Source organism: Palaemon carinicauda, chromosome 10 (assembly GCF_036898095.1).
Source record: "Palaemon carinicauda isolate YSFRI2023 chromosome 10, ASM3689809v2, whole genome shotgun sequence".
In the NCBI taxonomy this organism is placed as follows: Eukaryota; Metazoa; Arthropoda; class Malacostraca; order Decapoda; family Palaemonidae; genus Palaemon; species Palaemon carinicauda.
This window is the reverse complement of record NC_090734.1, coordinates 119,732,912-119,753,466: the sequence shown is the minus strand read 5'-3', so window position 1 is coordinate 119,753,466 and position 20,555 is coordinate 119,732,912. Positions and strand designations below refer to the sequence as shown.

General features: G+C 47.0%; 1 protein-coding gene across 9 annotated transcripts in view; it reads left to right on the top strand.

Moving 5' to 3' along the window:
- Positions 1–20,555, top strand: part of LOC137648718 (meiosis-specific nuclear structural protein 1-like) — a 171,340-nt gene that overhangs the window by 35,382 nt on the left and 115,403 nt on the right. For all 9 annotated transcript variants that reach the window (XM_068381766.1, XM_068381769.1, XM_068381768.1 and 6 more), the window contains exons 4-5: positions 7,244–7,354; positions 8,199–8,317. In XM_068381766.1, coding sequence (XP_068237867.1) covers positions 7,244–7,354; positions 8,199–8,317 — 230 coding nt within the window. The remainder of the gene's footprint in view (positions 1–7,243; positions 7,355–8,198; positions 8,318–20,555) is intronic.

Here is a 20,555-nt window from a genome sequence, read left to right as displayed (position 1 = left end):
TTATGGAAAGGGAGAATAAAATATTCGATACACTAAGAATGTGCGAATAGATTACAGAGAGACAAATTTGCAAGTTTTTTCAACAAGTAGCTTGAAGCACCCCAATTGATTTTTGGAGCCAGTAGTAGCTTGAGGGCTGGTATGACATTTGGAAAGGACCTTGCCTTCATAATTTTTAAATATTTAACTTAGCCGGTGAATATATAATAGCTGAGCCTCCGGCGGCTCGACAGAAAAACACACAAAAACTCGCGAGCGATCGCTATGAAGGTTGCGGGTGTGCCCACTAGCGCCAACTATCGGCCAGATACCGCATATACATGTAAACAGACCCAATTTTTCTCTGTCGGCGTTAACGACAAGACGTATCAATACTCGCTGTATAACCTGGAGTTTTCTCAACATATTTGGTGAAGTACTTCCTTTTGGTTTGAGCTTTCGCAGTGCAGGTGTTTTATCTTCAACTTAAATCTTGAACTCGTTTTTGGATAGATTTAATTTTTGATGACTTTGGATTGTTTTTTGGACTTTCTTTGACTTTTAAATGGCCGACCCTTCCCTTAGTACGGAAGTGTGTTTTAGGCTTTTAGCAATTATCTTATCACGTTATAAATTGTTGTGGTTAATTATAGATTTTCCTCTATATATTTTATATCTCAACCGCCTTTATTAGGCCTCTTCGATTAGCTTTCCATTTATAATAAACATCAAGATAAATTTTAATGATTTGTTTATATGCGACCTTTCCTATTCCTCCTCTAATCCGAGAGTAGGCGGTCCTAACTTGGAAACCGAAGTTAAACAACGTTGAGCCCTTTCAATCGTAAATAACTTTTACAGAGCAAATGATTTAAAACTTACTAAATGAATTTTTTTTAGTAGATATTTTATGAAAGATTTTCTTTGAATAGTCTTCGTACTGTTTCAAAGATGAACTAACGTTTAGTTTATTTATGCTACGCAGTTTGCGCTCTATCGTTACGATAGAGAGAGAGAGAATCACGGTTTCACTTTGCAGAAAGAGTAAATCGATTCTGACGTTTTGTTCATTCTTCTTTCAAACTTAAATGTTTTAAATACTATTTTATAGGAACTTGTTAATTGAAAAACCTTTCAGTTTTTTCCTTTGGTCAAATAACCTGTTTATTGACGAAAGATAAGTGGGCTCTTCTCTTCGGTGCGAAATCAAGAGAGAGAGAGAGAGAGAGAGAGAGAGAGAGAGAGAGAGAGAGAGAGAGAGAGAGAGAGAGAGAGGAGGAAGAGAGAACGTTCCGATCTTTATTCTCGTCCCAAGCGAGTAACGTTGTTCTCGAGTCAGTTTTTTACTCTCGTCCCTAGTCTCTGTACGGGGAGAAAGGATAAAACGTTTTTAGTTTTTATTCTCGTCCCAAGCACTGTACGGTGAGAGATTGAAAACGTAGTTTTGAATGAACTAGTGTTTAGTCTCCTTCCCAGCCACTGATCTTTTTATCTTAATATATGTTTACTGTTTTTTGCTTGTATTAATGTGCTTACGTTATACGACTGATTTCGCAATTATAACCTTTTGATGAGGGTAGAATTGCGTGCTTCAGGTAGAAATCAGTTTTATTCATACCTAATGTGAATTGTTGAAAAATTCGATTTCAGTGAAGTAAGTGCAAAACAGAAAATCGTAGTGATAAAGTGATAATTGCGCAAAGTGTTATCAGTGTTGCGACCGAGGGTTCGTCTGTTCGTGCCTGTCGTTCGCCTAGTCCGAGACCTCTTGCAAGCTCCCAAGCCCAGGGGAGAAGTAATGTCGTACGACTTATGGGTTCGAGAGGACTTGATCAGCGAACAGACGTCCCCTCTATGGTTCAGGCGTGTCTCATCAACACCGCCCCTACCATAAGACGAGCGAGACGATTTTCTCCTCGTCATCCGAAGGCTTTTCGCATAAGAAACCGTGGAAAAAGGTTTCGAGGCCCTTTAAGCAAAAGTCAGTCCTTTCAGGACAGGTCCAGCGTCCTGGTTTTAGCCATTAGGACAGCTCTGACCCTATGCAGTCATCGGAAGACTGCTTGCCGCCTAAACAAAAGCGTAACACAGGCTCCGAGAGTCTTTTTGTAGGCAAGGTTTTGCAGTCACAGACGTTACCCTCGTCTCTTACCGCAACCATTCCCGTTGATCCTAAATGGGTTGTACGGCAAGACATGCAGAATAAGCTTGCCTCTCTTATGGAGGACTATTCTGTTGAGCAGGTTCACGATGATCCTCGCCGCTTAGCTGATCGAGATCTTGGCCGTCAGCCGCCCAAACGAGCCTTTGCTCGTCCTGTTGACATTGACGTTACAAAGTCACGTCAATCGTGTTTTGTAGAGCCTCACTCGATGCAGTCCCGTGTTGACTCTCAGTCGCTTGTGGACGTTCAGCCGCTTGTGGACGTTCAGCCGCTGCCGCTTGCTCTTGTTGACGTTCAGGACGTTCACCAACCAGCATAGTTGACTTGTTTTGACGTTGAGCGTCAAGCACCGCAGTCAAGAGTTGTTTTGACTGCTCAGTCTAAGCAGTCAAGGCAGTCTCGAGTTGACGTCGAACGTCCTCCCGCACCTGTTGTTGTTACTGGTCAGTCCTTTAAGCAGTTACATGACATAGCGTCCTTGACTGCTACTGTTGCTCCTTTGCGTGTGGACTCTGCTTGTCAAGCATTGCCACCACGGCAGGTCTCTCCCTTGCTTGAGACTCGGCTATTGTCGGACAAGGTTCCTTCAGATGAGGAAGTTGCTGATCCCCCTCCTACTGATATTCCCTTGAGGACTCTGTCAGACGGAGAGGAGCCTAAAGCTGCTCAGCCCTCTATGGACTTTAAATAAATCATGCTGATTTTTAAGGATCTTTGTCCGGATCTTTTTGTAACTGCTGCTCCTCGTTCGCCTAAACGTCAGAGTTTACACTAGGCCTAGCTACTTCGAAGCCGTTGTTTTATAAGCTAGTGCTCTCTCGCTCTTCTAAGAGAGCTTTACGTTTGCTAGGCGACTGGTTAATCACCAGGAGGAGTTTGGGGGAGACAGCCTTTGCTTTCCCTACTTTTAAGCTGGCTTATAGAGCGAGAGTCTGATATGACACGGGAGAAGTTCTCGACTTGGGAGTTCCTGCCTCTGCCCAGATAGACTTCTCAAACCTCATAGACTCTCCCTGGCGCCTGGCCATGAGACGCTCCAAGATTTTATGGTCGACTTCAGAGCTAGACCATCTCCTGTTAGGAGTTTTTTTCGAGCGTTTGAAGTTTTGCTGTACAATTATGTCATGCATAAACAAGGCTTTCAGGGATGGCTCCAATGATCTGACAGCCACGTTCTCTGCAGGAACAAGTCCCTCAGGGATGGCTCCAATGATCTGGCAGCCATGTTCACTGCAGGAGTACGTAAGAGGCAAGTGCGCTCAATGTGTTCATTGTCAAGACAAACTTCACGATGAAGTCTACCAGGCTGTCTTGACAGCATTAATGAAAGGCGACTGGATGGTCTCTCTCGACCTTCAGGAGGCATACTTCCACATTCCTATACACCCGGATTCCCAACCGTTTTTGAGGTTTGTTTACAGGAATGTGGGGTACCAGTTTCGAGCCCTGTGCTTTGGCCTCAGTCCTGCTCCTCTCGTGTTTACGAGGCTCATGAGGAATGTGGCAAAATCCCTCCATCTATCGGGGATCCGAGCCTCCCTGTACTTGGACGACTGGCTTCTCAGAGCATCGTCCAGTCTTCGCTGTCTGCAGGATCTACATTGGACGTTGAGTCTGGCCAGGGAGTTGGGACTTTTGGTCAACCTAAAAGTCCCAACTGATCCCATCCCAGATTATTCTATATTTGGCGATGGAGATTCGCAGTCCAGTTTTTTTTCGGGCTTTTCCGTCTGCCACCCGAATAGAACAAGCCCTGCTCGAAGTCCAACTAATGCTGAAAAGAGAACGTTTGTTCAGTCAGGAGTTGGAACAGTCTCGTAGGGACTCTCTCATCCCTGGAGCAGTTTGTCTCACTAGGGAGACTACACCTTCTGCCTCTCCGGTTCCATCTAGCCTCTCACTGGAACTAGGACAAGACGTTAGAGACGGTATCATTCCCAGTCTCCGAACCAGTAAAGGCATGCCTGAAATGGTGGGACAGCAATATCAGTCTGAGAGAGGGACTATCCCTAGCAGTCAAGAACCCAAACCACGTGTTGTTCTCAGACGCGTCGGATTTGGGTTGGGGTTGCGACCCTGGACGGTCGGGAATGCTCGGGTCTGTGGACCTCAAGTCAGAAGAGCATGCACATCAACGGCAAGGAGCTATTAGCAGTCCACTTGGCCTTGATGATATTCGAAAGCTTCTTCGAAACTAAGTGGTAGAGGTCAACTCAGACAACACCATAGCTTTGGCGTACATCTCCAAGCAAGGAGGCACACACTCCTTCACGCTGCTCAAGATCGCAAGGGACCTTCTCTTATGGTCAAGAAATCGAGGCATCTCCCTGTTGACGAGATTCATCCAGGGGGACTTGAACGTCTTGGCAGACTGTCTCAGTCGGAGGGGTCAGGTGATACCCACGGAATGGACCCTCCACAAGGACGTGGGCAAGAGTCTTTGGGCTACTTGGGGTCAACCCACCATAGACCTCTTTGCCTCCTCGTTGACCAAAAGGTTACCAATCTATTGCTCTCCAGTCCTAGATACAGAAGCAATCCACATAGACGCGTTTCTACTGGATTGGTCTCTTCTGGACTTATATGCATTCCCACCATTCAAGATAGTCAACAAGGTACTGCAGAAGTTCGCCTCTCACGAAGGGACAAGGTTGACGTTGGTTGCTACCCTCTGGCCCGCGAGAGAGTGGTTCACCGAGGTACTTCAATGGCTGGTAGACTTTCCAAGAAGTCTTCCTCTAAGGGTAGATCTGTTACGTCAGCCCCACGTAAAGAATGTCCATCAAAGCCTCCCCGCTCTTCGTCTGACTTCCTTCAGACTATCGAAAGACTCTCAAGAGCTCGAGGCTTTTCGAATGAGGCAGCCAGTGCGATTGCAAGAGCGAGGAGAGCTTCCACCATTAGAGTATACCAGTCGAAGTGGGAAGTCTTTCGAGACTGGTGCAAGTCAGCATCTGTGTCCTCGTCCAGTACCTCTGTAGCCCAAATCGCAGATTTTCTTTTACATCTGAGAAAGGTTCGCTCCCTTTCAGCTCCCACGATTAAGGGCTACAGGAGCATGTTGGCTTCGGTCTTTCGACATAGAGGCTTAGATCTTTCCAACAATAAAGATCTCCAAGATCTCCTTAAGTCTTTCGAGACCTCTAAGGAACGTCGTTTGGCAACTCCTGGATGGAACTTAGACGTGGTCCTAAGGTTCCTCATGTCAGACAGGTTTGAGCCATTACATTCATCCTCCCTGAAGGATCTCACCCTCAAGACACTTTTCCTAGTGTGCTTGGCTTCGGCTAAAAGGGTCAGTGAACTTCATGCCTTCAGTAAGAACATCGGTTTTCTACAGAAAAAGCCACTTGTTCACTTCTACTTGGTTTCCTGGCCAAAAATTGAACTGCCTTCTCGTCCTTGGCCTAAATCTTTTGATATTCCTTGCTTATCAGAGATCGTAGGCAACGAACTGGAAAGAGTATTATGTCCTGTTAGAGCTCTTAAGTTCTATTTAGCTCGTACTAAGTCATTACGAGGTAAATCTGAGGCATTATGGTGCTCAGTTAAGAAACCATCATTGCCTATGTCAAAGAATGCTTTGTCATATTTTATCAGATTTTTAATACGAGAAGCTCATTCTCTCTTGAATGAGAAAGACCGATGTTTGCTTAAGGTTAAGACGCACGAAGTTAGAGCTATAGCAACCTCCGTGGCCTTCAAGCAAAATAAATCTCTGCAAAGTATTATGGACGCGACTTTTTGGAGAAGCAAGTCAGTGTTCGCGTCATTTTACTTAAAAGATGTCCAGACTCTTTACGAGGACTGCTACACACTGGGTCCATTCGTTGCAGCGAGTGCAGTAGTGGGTGAGGGTTCTACCACTACATTACCCTAATTCCAATATCCTTTTTTAATCTGTCTCTTGAAATGTTTTTAATATTGTTTTTTGGGTTGTACGGAAGGCTAAGAAGCCTTTCGCATCCTGTTTGATTTGGCGGGTGGTCAAAGTCATTTCTTGAGAGCGCCCAGATTAGGGGTTTGATGAGGTCCTGTTGTATGGGTTGCAGCCCTTAATACTTCAGCTCCTGGGAGTCTTTCAGCATCCTAAGAGGATCGCTGGGCTTCGTGAGGAAGACAGACTAATAAGGCAGAGTAATCGTCTAAGTCAACTTCCTTACCAGATACCTTTATATATTTGGGTTTTGTTATGATATAACTGTCAAAAACTCTAAGCATATACGCTGTAAACTTAATTAACTCTGGTCTCTACCCACCACCATGGGTGTGAATCAGCTATTATATATTCACCGGCTAAGTTAAATATTTAAAAATGATATTTTAATTATAAAATAAATTTTTGAATATACTTACCCGGTGAATATATAAATTAAAGGCCCCCCCTTCCTCCCCGATAGAGACCCAGCGGGATGAGAAAAATTGGGTCTGTTTACATGTATATGCGGTATCTGGCCGATAGTTGGCGCTAGTGGGCACACCCGCAACCTTCATAGCGATCGCTCGCGAGTTTTTGTGTGTTTTTCTGTCGAGCCGCCGGAGGCTCAGCTATTATATATTCACCGGGTAAGTATATTCAAAAATTTATTTTATAATTAAAATATCATTTTTCATGCCTTGTCATTTATTGCCTTCTAAAGAGACATTCACTTCAGGGGTACTAGCAATTATGTAAAATATATGGTAAGAACCCTCTTGGGACTTAGTCAAGACCTTCACAATGTAAGCATTTTATTTAACTTTGAAGGCCTCTACTATGATTAAAGAAGAATCAAATCCATTGATTGTATAGTGAGTCTCACATTCTTATTTCTGTAGCCTATTCCTTGAAATATGAGTTTGGTATTTGAAAGGTACCTGGGAGTCCATATGGTGCATGTATTATTGTGTTACCATACTCCTCTGCAAGAAAAAAAGAACATGAGAGTGGATACATTGGAGATTGTTGGTGCGAGCTTAAGTATGATTACATAGTATGTATAAAAAATATATTTAGTTCAGTAAAAGTTTTTTTTTTATATATTAGATTTATGTTGCTTGAGATTGCAAATTGTTGTTTGTTATGAATAAAGGAAGCCTTTTTCTATTTTTTTTTCTCAGATGAAAGACCAGGAATATGCTAATTTATTAGAATGGTATGGGAAAGAAGAATGTCTGTCTGATGCGATATCAAATGCTGAGAAGTATGCTAAGAAATTGGAAATTCTAAGAGTGAGTATTTGTTTTTGTATTTGTAATTGATTTTATATTTTAGTAATTTGTTGCTCTTTTATGTATCCAGATCACCATAGCTATTTTCTTTAATATCCAAAGATCATGACACTTTTTAGAGATAATGAACCATATCCTAAAAGCATATTAAGATAAAAACTTTGGATGTTACTTACCAATTCCCATACCCAACTTCTTACACAATCAAACTAGAATGCTCCAAGTCAAATAGATGGCACCTTTTAAACCTTATGTATATTGGAAAATTGTGTCCCTCAAGGAAGTGTACTTAGTAGCATTCTATTTACCTTATCGATAAATATATTAAGAAAGAACCACCCATTGGTGTTAGAGATTATTCATTGTTATTTGCAAATAATAATTAGCCTTACCACTTCTAAGGTAGATAATAGGACCCTGTTTGTTAGCTTCAAGTTCTACATTGATGAAAACCAAATGCTAACGTGTTATAAGAATATGAATGGAAACAATTATTTCAATGACTTTACCCAATATTAACTTCCTAAATGCTTTGAAGCACAGTCTGGAATAGATCTTACAAAATCTGTAGGCTTAGGTCATAGCTCAACGTGAGATCTTTATAATGCAGTGGTTTTATTCACTATTATCGTATAAGCTTATAGAAATTACTCAAGGTCACTGATTTGAATTCAAGCCTGATAACTTACCGCCCTAGAATGGATTGATCCATATTGCCAAAGAATTATTATTTACTGAGGCTTGAATGTTTGATTTATAATTATAAGGATTGCATAGCTACAGACACTTAGCTAGACTTTTTTGAATTTTAAGGGAACTTTACATGTTTGGATAACTTTTCCAGGTTCTCCAAGAACAAATTGTAGAAAAGGAAGCTGTTAAAGCTCAGCTACAAGCTGAGAGAACTGTTGAGATGCTGTCAGAAGTGGATGAGGGCAAGGAAATCAGATATGAAAAAGAAAAGTGAGGGGATATTTATTATAAAAGTTTGTATTTATCTCTTATCTTTAAGGATTTACTTAGAGCTTATCTCTGAAAGAGATATGTACATATAGGTACAGTACTGGAATACATTAACCCCTTCACTACGATGACATTTGCTAAACGTCAAAATATGCCAGGTGTGTCATTTACAAATATAAACCTAGTGGAAGTTAAAATCATTCATATATCTTGCCAAAGAGTACAACACATGGTTGTAGTATCACACCTAAGGCTTCCCATCCTTGATTTTATCCCCCCTCCTCCTCTCTTCAGCCAACTAATAAAATCTTTGGGATTCTAACCTTTATTCCTGATTGTGTTAGGGCTATTTTAGAGTGTGTTTATGTTACCACGCTTAATTGCAACACACTTTAGCTAATGGCGACATTCCCTACATGAGGCATTATTCTAGCCCCCTACATCCCCCAGCTTAGAGATGTAGCTATCCTTGCATTTTACCCCACAACCAACTGAGACTTTTGCGATTCAAGTCTTCATTGATGATTAAGTAAGGGGTATTTCAGTGTATTTTTATGTTGGCATATGTGATCAAATCACAGAGGAAGCATTCTCTAAAGTGAGACCTAGGTGTTTTATGCACAGAATTACAGTGCTTTACTATAATTTAGAGTAGAATACTGTAGTATAACAAATCAATTTTCAATATTAAACTTAGCCGGTGATCATATAGCTGTCAGCTCTGCTGCCCGACAGAAAAACCTAAGGACAAAATACGCCAGCGATCGCTATACAGGTGGGGGTGTACATCAACAGCGCCATCTGTCGAGCAGGTACTCAAGTACTCCATGTCAACACAGAACCAATTTTCTCTCTGTCGTGCCACTGGCAAGACCTACTAAATACGCTGTTATTAACTGGATTTGTTTTCACAACTATTTGGTGAAGTACACTATTCCAGTTTTGAGCTTTCGCTATGCAGGGGTTTTATCTTCATTTCAAAACTTGAACTCGTTTTGGATAGATTTAATTATGGTGACAAAGAGAGTATGGACTCTCTTTCACTTTTAAATGGCCGACCCTTCCCTTAGACGGAAGTGTGTTTAGGTTTTTAGTAATTTTGCTTAACACGTTATAGATCTATATATTTTATATCTCTCCGCCTTTATTAGGCCTCTTCGATTAACTTTCCATTTATTATAAACATATAAAAATAAATTTTTATGTTTTGTTTATATGCGACCTTTCCTGATAGTAGGCGGTCCTAACTTGGAACCGAAGTTAATCAACGTTGAGCCCGTTATATCGTATTTAACCTTTAAAGAATTTAAAACTTTTTAAATTGAATGTTTTATGAAAGAATTTCTTTGATAGTCTCGTACTGTTTTCAAAGATGAACTAACGTTTAGTTTTTTTTTAGTCTACGCAGTTGTTGACGTTCAGGACGTTCAACATGCGCTCTATTGTTACGATAGAGAGAGAGTGTATCACGGTTTCACTTTGCAGTTAGAGTAAACCGATTCTGGCGTTTCGTTCATTCTTTCTTAGCTTAAATGGTTTAAATTCTAAATTAAAGGAACTTTTTATTTGGAAAACCTTTCAGTTTTTTCCTTTAGCAAATAACATGTTTTGACGATATATAATTGGGCTCTTCTCTCAGGTGCGAAATCAAGAGAGAAAGAGAGAGAGTTAGAGACGGAGGGAGAGAGAGGAGAAAAAAAAAACGTTTCGTTCAAGCGGGTAACGTTGTTCTCGTTTTACTCTCCTCCCTAGTCGCTGTACGGGGAAGATGGTAAAACGTTTCTGGGGTTTTATTCTTGTTCCCAGGCTATGTGCGGTGAGAGATTGTAAACGTAGTTTATTTGAACTAGTGTTTAGTCTCTTTCCCAGCCACTGAATTCTTTATCTTTATATATGTTTTCTGTTGCATTATACGACTGTTTTCGCAATTACTACCTTTTAATGAAGGGTAGGATTGCGTGTTTCAGGTAGAAATCAGTAAAAGTTTCGATTTCAGTGAAATAAGTGCAAAACAGAAAATCGAAGTGATAAAGTGATATGCGCAAAGTGTTACAGTGTTGCGTCCGAGGGTTCGTCTGTTCGTGCCTGTCGTTCACCTAGTCCGGGACCTCTTGCAAGCTCCCAAACCCAGGGGAGAAGTAATGTCGAACGACTTATGGGTTCGTCAGGCCTTGATCAACGAACAGACGTTTTTCCCTCCGTGGTTGCGGGCGTATCTACCCAAGATCGCCCCACCCACACAAAGACGAGAGAGCCCATTTACTTCTCGTCTGCGGAAGAGGTTTCTCGTAAGAAACCTTGGACCAAGGTCTCGCAGCTTATTAAGTGCAAGTCGGTCCCTTCCGCGCAAGTCCAACGGCCCAGGTGTAGCCACTGGGTCAGTTCGGACTCGCTGCAGTCTTCCGATGACTGCACACCTCCTAAGAGAGGTAAAGCGGTACCGCAACAGGCAGTAACACCGTCTGTTGCCGCACCTGCTGCTGTAGACCCTAAGTGGTCTTTGCTACAGTCTATGCAGACACAGTTAGCATCTTTTTTGCAGGAGTATCGTGCGGAGAAGGTTGACGCTGCTCCCGTTAGCCTACAACCTACCACGGTTGTGCGCCCAGCAGACGCTGTGGCTGCCTGCTCCCACACTCCAGCTGTGAGAGCTCCTCCACCCATGCGCAGTCGACCCTGCCAGACGCATGCTGACGTTCACAGACGCACGGGACCCTCCGTTGACGTGCGTGTGCTACCACAACAACAGGAGGGTGGAGTTAAGCTGCCGTGTTTTGACACGGTGCGTCAGCCTCCGCAACCCACTGTGGTTACCGCCACTCGCCCGCAGCAGACTAGTCAGTCAGGAGTTGAGGCTTCCCCACACAGCTTTGGTTGTTGCCAGCTCACAGACTGTCAAGCAGTTACATGACGTTGCCTTCTGGTCTGCTACTAATGCACCAGTGCTGTATGTCCTCACGCACCTGTTGTGGTTGACAGTTCAGTTTTTTGACAGTTCACAGACTGTCAAGCAGTTACATGACGTTGCCTTCTGGTCTGCTACTAATGCACCAGTGCTGTATGTCCTCACGCACCTGTTGTGGTTGACAGTTCAGTTTTTGACAGTTCACAGACTGTCAAGCAGTTACATAACGTTGCCTTCTGGTCTGCTGCTAATGCACCAGTGAGACCCTCACTGAGATAACCTAGCTTTTCTCGGACAAGGTTCCTATAGATGAGAAAGTGCTGTTCTCCCTCCTACTGATATTCCTTTGAGGACTCTGTCATTTGGAGAGGAGCCTTAAGCTGCTTAGCCTCCTATGGACTTTAATTAAATCATGATGATTTTTTAAGGATCTTCGTCCGGATCTTGTAACTGCTGCTCCTCGTTCGCCTCACGCCAGAACTTACACTAGGCCTAGCTACTTCGAAGCCGTTGTTGTTAAGCTAGTGCTCTCTCGCTCTCCTAGAGAGCGTTACGTTGGCTAGGCGACTGGTTTTTGCACCAGGAGGAGTTTTAGGGATACAGCCTTTTGATTTCCCTTCTTTTTATCTGGCTTTTAGAGCGAGAGTCTGATAGGACACGAGAGAAGTTCTCGGCTTGGGAGTTCATGCCTCTGCCCAGGTAGACTTCTCAATTCTGGTAGACTCGCCCAGGCGCCTAGCCAGGAGACGCTCCAGTTGTTTACAGGTCAACTTCTCAACTTTTGTCGAGCCTTTGAAGTTTTGCTGTACTATTATGTCACACATAACAAGGCTTCCAGGGATGGTAAATGGTTCCGCTTCAGTCGCTAACCCCGTCTGTTGCCACACCTGCTCCCGTAGACCCTAAATGGGCTTTGCTGCAAGACATGCAGTCCAAGCTTGTGTCCTTGATAGAGGACTTAATACGGAGAAGAACCTTCTGGCCAACAACCTTCCTACCGGTTGGTTGTGCGCCCTGTTGACGCTGAGGTATCCTACTCGCGTCTGCCAGTTGAGGTGGTTCCTCCACCGATGCGACCCAGTGTGGGTTGCCAGTCGCACGTTGACGTTAAGCGACGCTCGGAGGTGGTTGTTGACGTTCAGTGTGTCACTAGGAAGACGTTCAACAACCAGCAGAGGTGACTTGTTGTGACGCAGTGCGTCAACCTCAGCAACCCGGTAGGGTGTTGACTGCACAACCCAGACAGTCTAGACAGTTTCGGGTTGACGCTGTACTTCCTCGCGTCCCCATGGTTGTTGACAGTTCACAGACTGTGCAGCAGTACCATGATATTGCGTCCGGCTCCGTCACGCATCCACCAGTGCGACCGGATTCAGCGAGTCAGACGTTGCCCACTCCGTTGCCGTTTCCTCATCAGTTTCGGATGAGGAACCCTCTGATGAGGACGTTGCTGAACAAGACGATCAACCCCCAGCCCTGCTATCCATCTAGAAGATGCTGAAGAAGGAACGCTGCCCAGTCAGGCTGTGGATGAGTCTGGTAGGGACACTGTCATCCGTGGATCAATTTGTGTCACTAGGAAGACTACACCTCCGTCCTCTTCTATACCATCTAGCTTTTCACTGGAAAAAGGACAAGACGCTAGAAGCGGTCTCGATCCCGGTTTCCGGAAAGATAAAGTCTGGTCTGACTTGGTGAAAGGACTGTATCAACCTTAGAGAGGGTCTTCCCCTGACTGTTCAGACTCCCAACCACGTTCTCTTCTCGGACGCATTGGACGTAGGCTGGGGTGCGACATTAGACGGTAGGGAATGCTCGGGATTATGGAACTCGAGTCAAAGGACAATGCATTTCTACTGCAAGAAGCTACTGGCAGTACGTCTGACCTGGAAAAGCTTCAGGTCTCTCCTTCAAGGCAAAGTGGTGGAGGTGAACTCGGACAACACCACGGCTTTGGCGTACATCTCCAAGCAAGGAGGGACCTACTCTCTGACATGGTACGAGATCGCAAGGGACCTCCTCACCTGGTCAAAAGGTCTAGATATTTCACTAGTAACGAGGTTCATCCAAGGCAACTTGAATGTCATGGCAGATTGTCTCAGTCGGAAGGAACAAATAATTCCAATAGAATGGACCCTCCACAAGGATGTATGCAAGAGACTTTGGGCCACCTGGGGCCAGCCAACCATAGATCTCTTCGCAACCTCGATGACCAAGAGGCTCCCAATATTTTGCTCACCAATCCCGGACCCAGCAGCAGTTCATATAGATGCCTTTCTACTAGTTTGGTCACATCTAGATCTATATGCATTCCCTCCGTTCAAGATTGTCAACAAGGTACTGCAGAAGTTCGCCTCTCACGAAGGGACAAGGTTGACGCTAGTTGCTTCCCTCTGGCCCGCGAGAAAATGGCTCACCGAGGTACTTCGATGGCTAGTAGACGTTCCCAGAACACTTCCCCTAAGGGTGGACCTTCTACGTCAGCCACGCGTAAAGAAGGTACACCAGGCCTCCACGCTCTTCGTCTGACTGCCTTCAGACTATCGAAAGACTTTCGAGAGCTAGAGGCTTTTCGAAGGAGGCAACCAGAGCGATTGCTAGAGCAAGGAGAACATCCACCCTTAGAGTCTACCAATCGAAGTGGGAAATCTTCCGAAACTGGTGCAAGTCAGTATCCGTATCCTCGACCAGTACCTCTGTAACTCAAATAGCTGACTTTCTCTTATATCTGAGGAAAGAACGATCTCTTTCAGCTCCCACTATCAAGGGTTACAGAAGCATGTTGACATCAGTCTTCCGTCACAGAGGCTTAGATCTTTCCAACAATAAAGATCTACAAGACCTCCTTAAGTCTTTTGAGACCACGAAGGAGCGTCGTTTGGTTACACCTGGTTGGAATTTAGACGTGGTACTAAGATTCCTTATGTCAGACAGGTTCGAACCGCTACAATCAGCCTCCCTGAAAGATCTCACCTTTAAGACTCTTTTCCTGATATGCTTAGCCACAGCTAAAAGAGTCAGTGAGATTCATGCCTTCAGCAAGATCATCGGATTCTCATCCGAAACGGCTACATGTTCTACAACTTGGTTTTCTAGCCAAACACGAGCTGCCTTCTCGGCCTTGACCAATATCGTTCGATATTCCAAACTTATCGTATGGTTGGAAATGAACTAGAAAGAGTCTTATGTCCTGTAAGAGCTCTTAAGTTCTATTTTAAAACCTTTACGAGGCCCGTCTGAAGCTTTATGGTGTTCAGTTAAGAATCCATCTTTGCCTATGTCAAAGAAGGCTTTATCCTATTTTATCAGACTGTTAATACGAGAAGCTCATTCCCATCTGAATGAGGAAGACCAAGCTTTGCTGAAGGTAAGGACACACGAAGTTAGAACTGTCGCAACTTCCGTGGCCTTTAAACAAAATAGATCTCTGCAAAGTATATTCGACGCAACCTATTGGAAAAGCAAATCAGTGTTCGCGTCTTTTTATCTTAAGAATGTCCAGTCTCTTTACGAGAACTGCTACACTCTGGGACCATTCGTAGCAACGAGTGCAGTAGTGGGTGAGGGCTCAACCACTACAATTCCCTAATTCCATAACCTTTTTTAATCTTTCTCTTGAAATGTTTTATTATTGTTTTTGGGTTGTCCGGAAGGCTAAGAAGCCTTTCGCATCCTACTTGATTTGGCGGGTGGTCAAAGTCTTTTCTTGAGAAGCGCCTAGATTAGAGGTTTTGATGAGGTCCTTTAGTATGGGTTGCAACCCTTCATACTTCAGCTCCTAGGAGTCGCTCAGCATCCTATGAGGATCGCGAGGCTCAGTAAGGAAGACGTACTTAAAAAGGCAGAGTAATTGTTCAAGTCGACTTCCTTACCAGGTACTTATTGATTTTATGTTTGTTATTTTGAATAACTGCTAAAATGAAATACAAAATACTTAGCTCATAATAATGTCAACATGTAATGCTGGTCTCTACCCACCCCCCTGGGTGTGAATCAGCTATATGATCACCGGCTAAGTTTAATATTGAAAAATGTTATTTTCATTAGTAAAATAAATTTTTGAATATACTTACCCGGTGATCATAAATTAAAGGACCCTCCCTTCCTCCCCAATAGAGACCCAGTGGGCAGAGGAGAAAATTGGTTCTGTGTTGACATGGAGTACTTGAGTACCTGCTCGACAGATGGCGCTGTTGATGTACACCCCCACCTGTATAGCGATCGCTGGCGTATTTTGTCCTTAGGTTTTTCTGTCGGGCAGCAGAGCTGACAGCTATATGATCACCGGGTAAGTATATTCAAAAATTTATTTTACTAATGAAAATAACATATTTCTGAAAAATCATTCTGTAGTCACTTCACTATGGATAGAAATATTTTTTTGATTTAGAGTAAAATGCAAAAAAAAAAAGAATGCAAACTCTTAAAACATTTTTGTTCCGTAACCGAAATACAAACCACGCTATTTAATTAGGGTATTCCTTTCGGCGTAGCTCAATGACGAGCCATTAGATTTTTAACGAGGGTTAACTACCCTCTCGCTAGTTAGCGAGGGGGTAGGGGAGTGGTAGCTAGCTACCCCTCCCCCCTCACACACCGGTGAACTGATTCTCTTCGCTTTTGGATCGGGTGATGGTCAGACGTGTCTGCTCTCACCCTCGCATTGACAGCCTTAATCTATTTTGCTTTTTCTTTCAGTTTGTGTGTTTGGAAGTTGGCCTCTCTCTTTATCATGCGGAAGTGCCCTGGTTTACCTGACAGCCCTTGTGGGACTTATATGTCGGCGGTCGAGACGGACCCTCACACCTTGTGTCCGTTCTGCAGAGGTCAACGGTGTGATAAAGATAAAGTGTGCAGTGAGTGCAGGGAGTGGTCTACCTCCCAGTGGGAGAGGTTTTCCCGGCGACGGAAGAAGTCTAAGCGGGATCTTTCTCCTTCAAGGGTTTCCTTGAAGAAGGAAAATTCCAAGGACTCTTCTTCCATTGCCCGAACCTCCTCCGAAGCTCCTGCTCGATCGGTCTCTCGTGAGAGGCCGTCGAGTGGTAGCGTAGGCCGTTGTTTTGTTGACCGACCTCGATGTTCGGGAGAGGGAGTTGCCTCAATTAGTGAGGCAGCTCCTCCTCCTCCTCCTCCGGGGGAGGATTTATCTGTTTCTGTGTATAATGATGATGTATTGCAGCTTTGGGCTTCCTTGGGGCTTAAGGGTTCACCCTCCAGGGAAGCCCTGTTTGACTTGATCCAGTTGGGAGCAGCTGTCAAACAGTCGCTGGTGATAGCGGAGGTTGACCCTCTGTCTATCATCGACGTTGTTGTGGCAGAGGCTTCCGACGGGTGGGGTCAAACCCCTGCCTTGGGTGCTGATGTTGATGAAGGCTCAGTTCCCCCCTCCGAACATCCTTCGAGGGAGGAGCTGAGTCCAACGGTCTCTCCTGCAGGTGATTCTACCCCTCGGGGGGGTTCACTGACAGAGACTCCTCTTCGGAGGACCGACGATGGTGTTCCTGCTCCCAGAGGACGTATCTGTCGCAAGGCTCGCCCTCCTCTTCGCCGTAGAGGTCTTCCTTCTCCCCATAAGGGAGTTAGGAGGCGCCTCTTCGGCTCCTCGCCCTCGCCGTCCCCCACAGAGGATCCTCCTCGACGTGAGTCGACCGTTGCAGCTGCATCACTGGACACCTCTGCAGATCGTTCGCGATCTCCTATGCCTGCCAGACTTGCTGATCCTCCTTCACCGTTCGTGGCAGCTGATGCGCAGTGGGCGCCCTCACACCCCGTTATCCAACGGGCACCGGTCCCTTTGGGGCAAAAGGGCTTGTCTCACAATGTGAGGAAGTCCCTTAAGTGCCAGGTTTCACCTGTGTGCCCACGATCGAGCGCGCAGTTGCGCGCAAGCGCTCTTCTGCTCTTGCTGTTGCTGAGAGTCATCCTGTGCCGGAAACTACGCACCAGCGATCTCCTATGGCAGAGTCGACATGTTAGCACTCTCCTGCTCGCCATCGATCTCCTGCTCGCCAACGCTCTCCTGCTCGCAAGCGCTCTCCTGCACGTCAACTATCTCCTGTACGCCAGCGATCTCCTCCTCGCCAGCGATCTCCTGTACGCCAGCGATCTCCTGTACGCCAGCGATCTCCTCCTCGCCAGCGATCTCCTGTACGCCAGCGATCTCCTCCTCGCCAGCGCACATCTACGCGCCATGGGCGCCCACGATCTCCTGCGCGCCCACGATCTCCAGCTCGCTAGGAAACTTCCCCTGCGCGCCAGCGCATAACTACACGCCATCGCTCACCTGCGCGCCCACGATCTTCGGATCTGAGCGTAGGAAGGAAGCCTCTTCCTTCGCCTTCTCGCCAGCGTTCACTTGCGCGCCCTTGGAACTCGCCCTCTCGTCAACCCTCGCCTACGCGCCATCGCGCGCAGTCACCGTGCGCACTTCCAGAGGTGGACGGGACACTACGCGCCCATGTGCCCACGAGCAGTCTCTTTCACGTGCTTCTACGCCTGCTGGTCCTGCGCCCCGTCTGTCTTCTCCAGATCGCGCACCTGCGCGCCAGCGATCTCCTGCGCGCCTGTGCGCCCCAGCACCTGTGCACCATCACTCTCCAGCACGCCCACGCGCCCACAAGCCTGCTCACCGAAGATCACCTGCGCGCCCACGCGCAACCTCACGCAACCTCACTTGTGCGCAGTCGCTCACCTGCTCGACCTGCGCGCCATTGCTCTCCTGCTCGCCCTGCGCGCCATCGCTCTTCTGCTCGCCCTGCACGCCATCGCTCTCCTGTGCGCCATCGCTCGCCTGCGCTCCTTCGTTCACCTACGAGCCGTCATTCTCCTGGTCGCCCGCACTCGCCCGCGCGCCCTCGCCTGCGTGGCCACGCTCGCCCTCGCCTGCGCGGCCACGCGTGCCTTCGCCCGCGCGCCCATGCGCACCCGTGCCTTCATCCCTGCGCGCCCGTGCCTTCATCTCCGCGCGCCCGTGCGCACGCACGCACACGTACGAGAACGTTCGCCCGCACGCGAACCTGGGATTGTTCCATCGTGCGAACGCCAGCGCGAGCTCAAGCGCGATTCCCTCCGGGTTTCGCAACGCGAGCTTCCTAGCGAGTCTTCAGGAGCGAGAGCAGTCAGGCCATCTTCTTCACAGTCCCCCCCCCCCCCCGCAAGCGCAGAACAGCGCGCTCGCAGGAGGAGGGGAGGTCTTCAGAGACGTCTAGGCACCAATCTTCTTCCCTTTCTTTTCAAGCAGGCCCTGTGGTATCTACTCCGAAGGATCGCCCGATCCCCTTCCCTCCAGCGGGAGTCTCTGACACTGCGTCTGTCAGTAAGCAGCCATGGTTTGGGTCCAGGCTGTTAAGCCTGCCTTCGCTGATTTGGGTCTCAAACCTACGGCAGCTCCGACCCCACTGAAGAGGAAGAGAGGAGTAAAGATCGTGATGACTTCTCCCAGGGTCAAACTGGCTCCCAAGAAGTCCGTAAGGAAGGCTCCTTCCCCCCCTCAGATGTTCTCTCCTTCTCCTGTGGACGAAGCTTTTCCGTCCCCAGGGGAATCTACCGAGGTGAGACCTTCTCCCACCGCACCAATGGGAGAAACCCCACCGCGAGTAGGAGAATCGTCCCGTGTTGGGGCGAAGAGCCCTCAGACTTCGTTGCTGGAGTCCTGCATCCCTCCTAGAAGGGAACTGAAGGCCTCGAAGACTATTCCAAAGTCTTCTTCCAGGATTCGACCAGAGCCAGCGAGACCCCAGAAGAACGTCCACGTGTCCCCCCAAGTAGAGCATCTGGGGACAGGAGACTTTGCTGCCAGTTCACCAGGAGGAGAGCAGCAAGAGTCAGAACATGCCTTCTGGCAAGTCTTGACTCTGATGAGGCATCTCAATAGGTTCAAGGACCCCGAGATCGCCCCTCGTGAGGGCAAGGACACGGTCCTGGACCAAGTCTTTGGCACTCAGAAACCGCCTCCAGCCGTTCCACTGCTGGCAGCAAACTCCTCCCATCTCCTTGTGTTCAACAGAGGAGGTATTTTGAGATCATGGAGGAGTCTTGTTTAGCTCTTCCGCTCCACCACTCTGTGGAAGAGCTTACCAGGGGAGTCTCTCTTGAGAGACTCTCTAGCCGGCAAGTGACATTTTCGGCAACAGAGATCCTGAGTCAGGAGAAGGTCGCAAAGTGTGCCATGCAGGCCACTTCGTGGCTGGATGTCTGGCTGGGGTCTCTGGGCATCCTGCTGCGATCCGAGGATTTGTCCAAGGAGAGCACCAGGAAGGCCCTGGAGACCTTCCTCCTTTCGGGCACACGCACCAAGTCTCGAACTTGTGGGCAAACTCGATCCTAAAGCGACGTGATGCGGTGACCGAGAAGTTCCACTCGAAGGTCCCAGCCGTGGATGTCTGCAAGCTCAGACACTCTTCCCTCCTGGGAAAGAGTTTGTTTGAGCCCAAGGATGTGGAACAGGCAGCTGAGAGGTGGAGAAAATCGAACCGTGATTCTCTTCTCCAAAGGGCTCTTACAACAAAGCCCTACAAACCTCCAGCACCTCAACAACCTCGCCAGTCTAAGACGACGAAACCGGCAGTGGCAGCAAAGACGACGGTGTCCAAGCAGCAGCCCTTTCCTGTCAAAGACAAGAAGGGCAGAAAGTCATCCAGGGGAGGCAAGAATCCCAGAGGGAGCGGCCGAGGCCGCAAACGCTAGGACTTTCAATCCCCCTGCATGTCCACCAGTGGGGGGATGCCTGCAAAGTTGCGCATTCAGGTGGCAGCAACTCGGGGCCGATTCCTGGACGATCTCCGTGATCAGTCAGGGATATCGCGTCCTGTTCATAATATCTCTTCCTCCCCTGACAGCGAATCCAGTGTCGTTGAGCTCCTATGCCATGGGATCGGCAAAGGGGCTAGCCCTACGGGCAGAAGCCGAGACCATGCTGAAGAAGGATGCTCTCCAGGAGGTCGTCGATGGCTCCCCAGGCTTCTTTAGTCGACTCTTTCTTGTAAAGAAGGCGTCTGGAGGCTGGAGACCAGTCATCAACCTCTCAGCTCTGAACAAGTTTGTCAAACAAACTCTGTTCAGCATGGAGACCGCAGACATGGTCAGACTTGCAGTGAGACCGCAAGACTTCATGTGTACACTGGATCTGAAGGACGCGTGCTTCCAGATCCCAATCCATCCGTCTTCCAGGAAGTACTTAAGATTCAGCCTAGACAACAAGATCTACCAGTTCAAGGTGCTGTGTTTCGGTCTCTCCACAGCACCCCAGGTATTCACCAGAGTGTTCACCCTGGTATCTTCGTGGACACACAGGATCGGCATCCGTCTTCTCCGTTATCTGGATGACTGGCTGAT